Below are 10,268 nucleotides of genomic sequence, written 5' to 3' on the forward strand. Positions count from 1 at the left end.
ATTATTTGTTCTATGTTATTCTGACTTTTCATTCAGTTTCTCTTTAGTGTACCACCATGAAAGTCCTTTTCTTTGTCCCCCTTTGCAGCTAAACATGACGTTCCACTTGTTCATTGTGGCACTTGCTGGAGCTGGAGCAGCAGTCATTGCTATGGTAAGCTACCCAACGCTCTGTACTTCCATCATCATCTGAATTGCTAATGCCTTCTGGTTTTTACTTAGTATCAGTTATTCAATTTCCATACTATCACTCAATGCTATTACTGAAATATAGTTCTTTAATTCAATACTCTTATCTTTTTCTAAAATATATTGATGGATTCCCTTTGAAGTAGAATATAATTACTTTTTTGAATACAAAAACCCACCTTTAAGTACATGCTAAGAGTTTTTACTGTTCTCTTGCTGTGTTCAGCCAAGTGTCTGAACTCATGTGCCTGTCTCATGATCATAGTAATACACTTTTATGATCTATGCCTTTCTGGGTATTTACAGGCTTGCTATGCTGCTATTTTAGGAGCAGACATTTTTTGTCAGTTCTGCGCCTATAGGTGAATGCATCAGTTTTTCTGTCAGGACTGATTTTTGCTTTTTTTTTTATAATGAAGTTTACTTTGAATTTGATTACATTTTGCCAATGAGAATGTTCCACTGAGAAAAAAGTATATGAGCTAGTGCCCTGCTCTTCTGTCTTTTGACTGCTGTGTCATATGCTTAAACATAAATATATTTTTAGAATAGGCATTCTGTATCAGTGTAGGTTTGTATAATACACACTGGAATGGGAAATGAAAAATGACTGTTACTTGGTACTAATGTATTCCATAAGAAAAGTGTTAGTGATTACTATTACTACTGTTACTAGTAATTTTTCATTGAATCCTAAGGCCATAAATTTTTTTGTTCTCCTTAGAATTACATTTATAAAAAAGGACAATCAGAGAATATTCAATGAAGCTAGTATTCCTGTGGCGTTAGTGATTATTTTTTTAATTGTTCTTCTCTGCCAGTTTTTCAGTATTACATGACACCCTGCCAGCAAAGCAGAGACAGCTAAATGAAAAAAATATATTTTCAATGTAACTTTTGTTTCAAGACCACAAATAACAATACTAGAATATAATTTATATTAATAATTAAATTGATTTTCCAAACAGACTTTTCTACTTCTAGCTGAAAAAATGGTGAGCAAATAGTAATTATTATAATACATATATTAGCGTTAGGATAGTATATCCAAGAGACCATTAGTTCTCCAGTGCACTATTGTTTTGAAGTATATTCAGTAGTAATTATCAAATGCGAATTTGTCCAGATAACAATTCTGCATTTCAAAGAAGAGTTTTGAATCAGAATAGCCACCAAAAGATTTTCAGTGGAAAAAAACACATCTTCAGTGGAAGCAAATTAAGTAGGTACATTGAGCCACGTAGTTTAAATACATGATACTTTCAATGAAGTTTAAAAAAACCCACTTCAAAGCTCACAGTACCATATGAAAGATGCCATAGATGTGTTACACCAAGCAGTAGTCCACTAGGAATTCGCTTTGATGGCTCACATTTATTCAGATATTTTTGAAGGGTTACCCATACCCAAGTATGTTTTTCATTGAATGCTGTGACTGCACAGTGCAGGCATAACAACACTGTTTCAGCAGAAATATAAGTTAAGGATCTAAGTGCTAGTAAATTGTGTAGCATCCAAATGCTGGTAAATGTGTGTTTTATGAAGTGTTTGAAACTGTGTTGCATGTATTTCAATTTTGTAATTAAATTGTTTTTAACCTACCATTGTGATCTGTTAGGTACCTGGTAAAGACTAGCACATTCCACTCTTTAATGGTGGTAATTTCTAAAACTGGCATAGCAAAGCACATTTATAGGTTGTGCAGTGTGCTTCACATTGACACAGTAGCCCAAAGACTGGGACAGGACATGAGAGAAAGTTCAGAATTTTGTGGTTGGACATGCAGATATTAAAAGGTTCTTTCTTTAAGGGAAGTTTGCTTTCCCAAAGAGGAAGTAATTTAGGGGAAGGAAAATGAATTTTGGGTCCTAAATGTCTCATATAGGAAGAAGAAAACATCTTTTTTTCCCCAGATCCTATGCTCAAATTAGTAGAAAGTGGTAAACTATCAGCAACAGGCTAGGGTGAGGAACATAATCTGCAGAAGCCATTTAAGGCATTGGAGAACCAATGCCCGCCCTTATACGTGCTGTTGCAAGAATAATCACAAACATAATTTAATGCAGTTAGTCTTTGTATATATTCACAACAATAGCAGATCTCCATGTTTCTGAGATTTGACAAGACTTCTTAACAGAAAAACGAGATTAAAATACCAGTTCTTTACAAAAGAGAAAGCTTATGAATTTATTGCACTTTTAAAACATTTCTTGCAGGCAGTTACTTTAAACTAGAATAGTCCATCTGACTAAAGTAGTAAGTATTTTGTATTTACTACCAGCCAGTAATAGCAGTGCATCATCAATGAGACTGCGAATAACTGAATTGGTAAAATCTGCTCTTTTAAATGACATTTTAAGTCATGACATTGATATACTCCAGTATATCCTCACTTCTGGATTTGTGGACATTGGCAAGTGCCAGATTATTTAATATGTGCAGATTTCTTTAACTCTTTTAATGTCAATATTTGTCATTAAATTCACCAAAGAAATCAGCTCGTTCATAAATATTAAGCCCATCTGTCACTGGGATAGTTTTCATGAAACTGTATTTTAAAAAAATGTAGTAATTTATTGCAAAAACCACAAAAAATTGTTAATACTTGCAAAGCCATTTGGTCACAAGACACAATTTTCCCATATCTACTACTTTAATCTCTCCCTTGGTCTCAGATTTGTATATGAATGTTAGCATTTTTTCACAATTCACTAGCTGCTTCTTTAGTCTCCAAAGGACAATGCTGGTTTGGGGTTCAAAAAGAGAATTGGCCTACGCGTTAGGATTTATGTATAGAAAAACTCATATTTTTTTACACTATATGTTAGGGAAAGCTGTATTTTGCAGAGAAGGAAAAAGTAAAATTGTTCATTTTGAAAATTTATGATTCTTAGACTTGAGCCCAAGATGAAAAAAACCTGATAGAATTATTTACAATGTAGATGGTTTTTGTGAGTCTTGAGCACAGAAAAAATAGCTGTGATTTTGAATCATAATTAATTTGGACTACGTATGATTCTGAACATTATTGTTCTTTCTTATGTCTGAATGGATAATAAATAGATACAGAAATGATCACTGAAGTAATACATATTAGTTTTACTGTTGTCAGTGTTGTGTCAGATAGCAACAGAGGACATGAAGTTGTTTAAATGTAAACTCCTCGTGCCTGTGATGTTTTCCCAAAACAACTATAGCAAAACTGAATTACGAGAGACAGAGTTTCCCTTCTCAAAAGTTACAATGTGAGCAGTACTCTTCTGCCTGAACTTCCGCAGAAGTTATGTCCTGTAAGGTGGAGGTGCAATCAATTCTCCTGAAACAAGAACAAGGGAAATGTATAAGTGGTCTGGTCCCTCTGCCCCAGTATGACTGTGCTCTTCTGCAGGATATTAGATGCATGTAAGGGGAGGAAAAAAGTTACTTAGACTTCTGCCCTGATAAGATCATGATGTGTCCCAAAAGGAAAGGAAAACCAAAACCAAGCCAAACCCTTTCCTATCTTAGATGCAATTCTACAGTTTTGAAAGTTTGAAGCACACTTTCACCTTATGAAGAAATCTAAGCAGGGATGCTGCATAGGTGTGTCTTGCATATGTCTGCAATTGAAACATCCCGAGGCAGGCTGTGGAAGCTGCCCTGCTTCGTTTTGAATAAGCTTGACAGAGCCCCACTGGCTTCAGGCTATTCAGGTCAAGGAAGTGTGAAATGCAATTAGACAGCCACTTAGAGATGACCTCCTTAGTATGCCAATGTTATCTAGGAACTTGGTGTTAAACAAAAAAACAAAGGTGGTGGGACTGTTAAACGTATATATCAATATATAACATGGATATATATTTGAGATTATACTCATTATATAAGCTAAAGTAGTTGTTTCCAAGAAAGTCATCCTACTTATAGTGAATGTGAACTCCAAGAGTTTTCAACAGTTATTCCAGAAGTTTGCTTCTGTAACTTTTTAAGGAAGGGATGGGCAAAGAATGGAAATTTAATGAAGGTCAGACTGTGGCCAATGTACCTTCAGAAGAGTTTGTCTATTTTTTTAGTAGAAGAAAAATGCCAAGTGAAACTGCAAGACATTAGGTTTATATTTGTCTCTTACTGGGTCGTTACCAAATATTTTGTGAGGATAAATGCGCCTGCATGGTCCCGTTTTCATCATGTATTCTTCTGTTGCAAGGTTTTCTGCCAGATGTGTCTTAAAAGGTCAGGAAGACGTGAGTTGACTGCTCAGATACCCCCACTTCTAGGATTCTCATGTCTACAATCTGTTTGAGGATCAGATTGTATTTTTATAATTGAAATCTTACTCTCAAAGGACCAGCTCTGGTGTTTTCATTGGAAGCAAGTTGTAATTGCCTGAGATGACAGAATTATTAGGATTACCAGCCTGTTTCTTTTTATTTTTCTCAAGAGTTTTACTGTGGAGGAAATTTAAGGCATTTCATTCAGTGGAATGGGGATTTGGCATTTGTGTCTTTCATTTGATCTAGAAATGCCTGATCCAGAGACTACTCAGGGTGAAAGCTTTTGGAATAGCTGAGTTAGATACAAGGTATTTCTTTTTCCTGTGTGCTAAATTATGATCAGAACGTGTCCCCAGAGTAACGCAGTACATGCTGCCATCTCCAGCACTTGCACTGTCATCGTGGGTTGTGCTGCAAGCGTTGTACTGTAGATCTTAAGAAACTCCTAAAGATACGTCAAAATACTACTGTCGGTAGTCTTCTTCCCAGAGGACAGATTCTCTGAAGACTTCTTCCTATTTTATGGCTCCTCAACTCAGTCTGTATTCCTCAGATAGGGATTAACTGGGTGAAATCTTGCCATAAACCACAAGGACAAAAAAGACACCAAAAATATTTGTTCCTTTGAAGGGTTTCAGAATGTTTGACTTGATCTTAATTATCCAGATTAAGAAATGTACATTAGCCTGAACTAATCAGCAACAGTTGCCACCAAACATTTGTGGAAAAAGCCAACACTGGCATCTCCAAAAAGGAAAGAACATACTAAATTGGTTCTGTTCATTTGGTATGAATCTAAGATACTCAATATATTTACAACAGTCCAATATGAACAGGAGAATTTGCATAATCTCAGGGTGTTTTTATGAGTACTTTATTCGATTTTCCAGTAACTGAGTCCTAGTTTAGTTTCTTGATTTCTTAGGGAGGGGTGGAATTTTTCTGATTTCAGGAAATTATCTGTGGCCTCTGGGGCATTTGATTAACAGAAGTTTAAGAGACGCTTTCATCAGAAAGTATCTGGAAGCCTGCTAGGGGAGCAATAAATGTTCAGAGTCCTAGAATAAACCAGTTGAATACAGCTACTGAACATTTTTATTTTCTGGCTGAATACAGAGCCAACAGGGCACATCCTATGGTGAGAGGGAGACAACTTTTGAGAAGGTCAGAGGCTCCTTGCAAGCAGATCCAGCAGACTGAAGGTAGGACATTGGAGGTCCACCTTCAAAAGGAAAGCTTTCAAAGTCTGCAAACGTCCTGAAAGGCCCAGGCTTGGGGAGGTGAAATGGACCAGAGAGCAGTTCATTGCTGTAACAGGCAGCCGAAGTAGCCTTTGCACTGTAGGTAGTCACAAGCGTGAAGACTAAGCAAACTAACTCCAAAAGGGACTGAAGGCAGATAGCATGTGACTGCCTGCCTCTGAAGGAGGAGTTTTGAATAAAGTATTTGTGGCAGCAGTTCTTTGGAGGCCCTAGCTTCATACCTTGTATTGGCATTATGTTAAAATGTATCAGTTGTTTGACCATTCATTGCCACCATTCAGAAGACTGGACATCTACCAGCCGTTAAACTCAGTCACTGGCAGCCATACCATGTGATTTTTACAAACTACTAAGCTCCATCTCAAAGGCAATTAGGGTGTTTTACATCCTCTATTTATAATGAAAAACAATTGCAGAACGTAATTTTTCTACTGGTAACATACCTTTCACTGACTTTCAGATTAAATTTATTCAAAGCCATGTGAAAAACATTTGTTCATGTGACAATATTGCCAGTATCCTTTGGTGTTTAATCCTCAGATGTATTCATAGGCATTCTGTTCTCCCCATTTGCTAACATAAATAAACCAAGCTCTTTGGGAGTCTATCATCATAGCTCATCCAGTGATTTGCATTGGCTGCAAGCGAGTCAGGTCCAATCTCCAATACTCACCAATAAGTTGTATAATAATCACAGGCTGTGGCTTTCCCCCCCCTTCTTTTCAGATAATTTTTAATTTTGTTTTTGGACGGAGTGGTTGGAAAGCTCTTAATTTTGTTTTCTTAAAAAAATTAAATAAATGTATTTTTACACATTCAAAAATTTACCTGAACATGAGCTTTGTTTCTGCTCCATTCAATATGTATACAGAAGTTGTCTTCTAAAAACATACAAATCACTTTTTTCGTTTTCTATACATTTCAAAGAATTACGTAAATAAATTGTGGTATAACTAATATAACAGTGAAATAAAATTACTAAATTAAATGGTGACAGGTGCATGCCCTTTTAAGACCTCAAGTTTATTTGTTACTAAATTTTGTCACATTTTGCCTAACTGAACATATTTTTCATTTTTTGTCAATTTTTTTGTGAATTAGCTGATCTTGACTAAATAGCTAGAATTGTAGATGAAAGAAAGAAACCATGGCTAAATGGAAAGCTAATGCTAACTTTAACAAGAAGGAAAAAGCAAATCTTTCTGTAATTGTATTAGATATGTAATCGTAAGACTGCGGATATGTCTATGGCATATTTCTAGCTTAAGCAACTGCTTTAACAAACAGCGATTCAATGGGGAAAAGTCTGCAAGAAGTAACCAGAAGACATTTTTCTGTGTAGTTTTGCAGGCTAGCTAAAATAGTAAAGCAGGCATGATTTGTTGATTTTTCAGTTCTTTTAATTTTTTTTGTAACCATTGCTACCAACTCCTAGTCACTGTAATAGTAACAGCTGTGAGCTGAGTAATCTGAGGGTTAATGAATCTCAAGCTTGAACTCCACATCGTGTTGCTGTACTACTTCTTGCCTTAATGCTCAGTTCCTTCTCGTGAAAACCCAGTCTCTTTCCTGTAGCTTTCAAGTTTCAACTTGCTCTATTCTGACTAGCTCTGTTGTTTTCTAACTCTGTCTTGCTTCTCTTACAGGTCCATTATCTCATGGTCTTGTCTGCTAACTGGGCCTATGTGAAAGATGCTTGCAGAATGCAAAAATATGAGGATATTAAATCAAAGGAGGAGCAAGAGCTTCATGATATTCATTCGACTCGCTCTAAAGAGCGGCTCAATGCTTACACATAAAAGAAACCTTGTCTTACTTTCTAACATGTGAATGCTTTGTTGTTTAACTAAAGGCCATCCAACCATTTTAAAAACAATTGAAAGTGCTTCTCACAAAAGATAGTTTGGGTGACTTACATATCACCCATGTACAATTCTTGGTTGTCTAGCACTTGGTTTCTTAATTAGTTCTTACTTTGTGTGACCATTATCTACCACAAAGCTCCTAAATAGCCTTTCCTGAATCCTTTTGGGCTAATTAGTTCTGCTAGATCAAGGATACTAAACTATTGTCAAATACAAATATGTGTTTGATTTTTTTAATCACTTTGTATGTGTTATGCATAACACCTTTTGCATTGTTTCTTATATGTTTTTGGAAAAAACGTAGCTTTTTATACTTTTTAGTTTTGAGTTCAATTAACTACTTTAACTACAGGTATACTTCAAAGGGACCATTGTACGTGATGTACAATATGTAAAGAAAACATTCTGATGACTTTCCTTTATATTTGGAAAACTTGCTGGATGGACCCTGATCAACTTGAATGAAGGTCCTAAGAACGTTTTAAACAATCAAAGGTGCAATTTCTAAATTTGTAATAGTGGGTAAAAAAAAAAAAAAAAGAAAAAAAAGCGAAAAAAGAAAAAAAGGAAAAAAAAAGAAAAAAGTGCTTCTTATCTTTGTTAACATTGTATTATTATTGATGTTTTTAAAGAATATTCTCTTGTTCCAAGTTCCATGGGTGATAATTCCTGTTTGTATTGTGAGCATGCAGACTGTGGTGCTAACAATGCATGGCCACTTGCCTTTTGAAGGAATTCAATACTACAGCTACCTGTTAAAGAGTTATGGTATATAGACAATTGTTAATTAAGTGATATAGTTATCCATAGTTTTTTACAGAACGATCTCTCTTCAATTCAATGATGGTTATGCTAAATTGGAGCTGTTCATGTGATGATGTAAGAAATTACTGCTTAGCTACATTTATGAAAGTAATATATCAAAAATACAGTGACCGTAGGAGTCAGATGTCTTTTTACCTGCTTTAAAAATTTAAATGGATTGCACCTGTCTGAACTGTAAAAGATATATTAAAGGAGACTTCCATAAATGTTATAGCTTGGCTCCTAGCTTTCCTACACATACTGGTTTACCTGTATTATGTTAAAGTAAGGTGAAAGACCACTACAGAGCTTATTATTTGAAAGTGTAGTAATATATTTGAACCTTTATTTTGATAGGAGAATGTTATCAGAAAGATAGGTCATCTTAATTTGAAAGAATTACCTGTATCAAAAACAAAACAAAAAACCCTATTTAAGAAAAGTCAGTATTATGGGACCAAATTTGGTGGATTTTTTTTTTTTTTTTTTTTTTTTTTTTTGCCTATTTCTAATGCTACAAGAATGCTGTAAAGTGTCTTTTAAAGTGATGTAGCCTGACAAGACATTTTTGTCAGTGTTAAAAATCTTAGGTAGTTTTGTGCACTTATTGGACCATTGTGAATTCTCTCTCAGTGTAAGTGCATTTCTAATAAAACTTCTTGAGTAAAACTCTTCTTTGTACTATTACTAGTCATGCATCATCAGTAATTTTTAACAATTCTTGTAGTAAGTAGAGGGTAATAATATAGTTACTTGTGGCATGATAATGCATTAAGTAGTATTAGTTGATTGAATTCTTTTTTTTTTCTTTTTTTTTTTGGTTGTTTTGGGGTTTTTTTGGTTGTGTTTTTGATTTGGGGTTTGATTTTTTTATTTTTTTTTTATTTTTTTTTTACACTTAGGCCGTCCTATGGGGTCAACAGTTTTCTGATAATGTGCAGTACCGATATTACAGTTCTGCAAAAAGTATTAGGAACCTCTTTTGGATTCTATATTGTAGTGTTTCAGTTTTGTGTCTTAAAACGTTTGTGCTGATTTTTAAAACTATGTCTTTTAAACTCATGTAATGATGTTAATGCTTTTGGCTCTTCTCTGGTATTAGAGTTTGTATTTTCACAAAGAATGCTTTGTAGCAGGCATTACAATTAATCTGTTTTGTACATAAATGTGCCAACAGCTTGATGGTGGCGTTTTTGAAATGTAGAACAAAGTGCTTGCAACAATGTAATAAACACACTTGTGTACTTTGTGTACTTATTAATTGTTTGTGTCGTGTAGTTTTTTCTTTGCCTATACGGGACAAATCATTGTAACCAGAAATGGAAGAAGCTTGTTCCTTCTATTGTCCTTGCTATTGGAGGACTGTTCTCAGTATTATGCATTTTTTGGTACAACCTCCTTTTAGATGCTCAAGGAGATAGTTCCTTTAGCAGAAATTATGAGAACAAAGAGTAAAATTTAAAAAGATAATAATCTGCAGATGTTACATTAATTAGAAAATACATCTTTGTCAAATCTGTGACAAAAAATTCTTATTGCAATGAATAATTATAAAAAATATAATCCAAACTCTAAAGAGTGATATTCGGATCCCCTTTCATGACACATTTCCCTCTGGCCTGTACCTTTACAAATCACACATAGGTAAAAGTAGAGTGTGCAGCCTTTCCGTGGCTAGAAATTGTCCCTCTGTTTGGGGTAGTTTGTTGCACTGAATTAAAACTCCTGGTCCGTTCCCATGCGCAGATTGCTTCAAATATGTCTCTCAATCAGCGTTTAGTGTCAGAAATGATATAACCTAAGAGTAAAATAATTTCTAAGAGCAGAATTTTATGGTCTGGGAAGAGCCGGGTAGCACGAGCCACACTTGTTAGATTTTTAACATATCAGTCAAGAGA

At 34.9% G+C, this 10,268-nt stretch overlaps 1 protein-coding gene across 1 annotated transcript in view; it reads left to right on the forward strand.

Annotated features, from left to right (window-relative positions):
• The window catches only part of GPM6A (glycoprotein M6A), a 127,111-nt gene extending 117,970 nt beyond the window's left edge, over positions 1 to 9,141 (forward strand). The window contains exons 6-7 of the mRNA XM_049796053.1: positions 89 to 154; positions 7,348 to 9,141. Coding sequence (XP_049652010.1) covers positions 89 to 154; positions 7,348 to 7,500 — 219 coding nt within the window. The 3' untranslated portion in view covers positions 7,501 to 9,141. The remainder of the gene's footprint in view (positions 1 to 88; positions 155 to 7,347) is intronic.
• Positions 9,142 to 10,268: the final 1,127 nt, after the last annotated feature.

This window comes from Accipiter gentilis, chromosome 3 (assembly GCF_929443795.1).
Source record: "Accipiter gentilis chromosome 3, bAccGen1.1, whole genome shotgun sequence".
NCBI lineage: Eukaryota > Metazoa > Chordata > Aves > Accipitriformes > Accipitridae > Astur > Astur gentilis.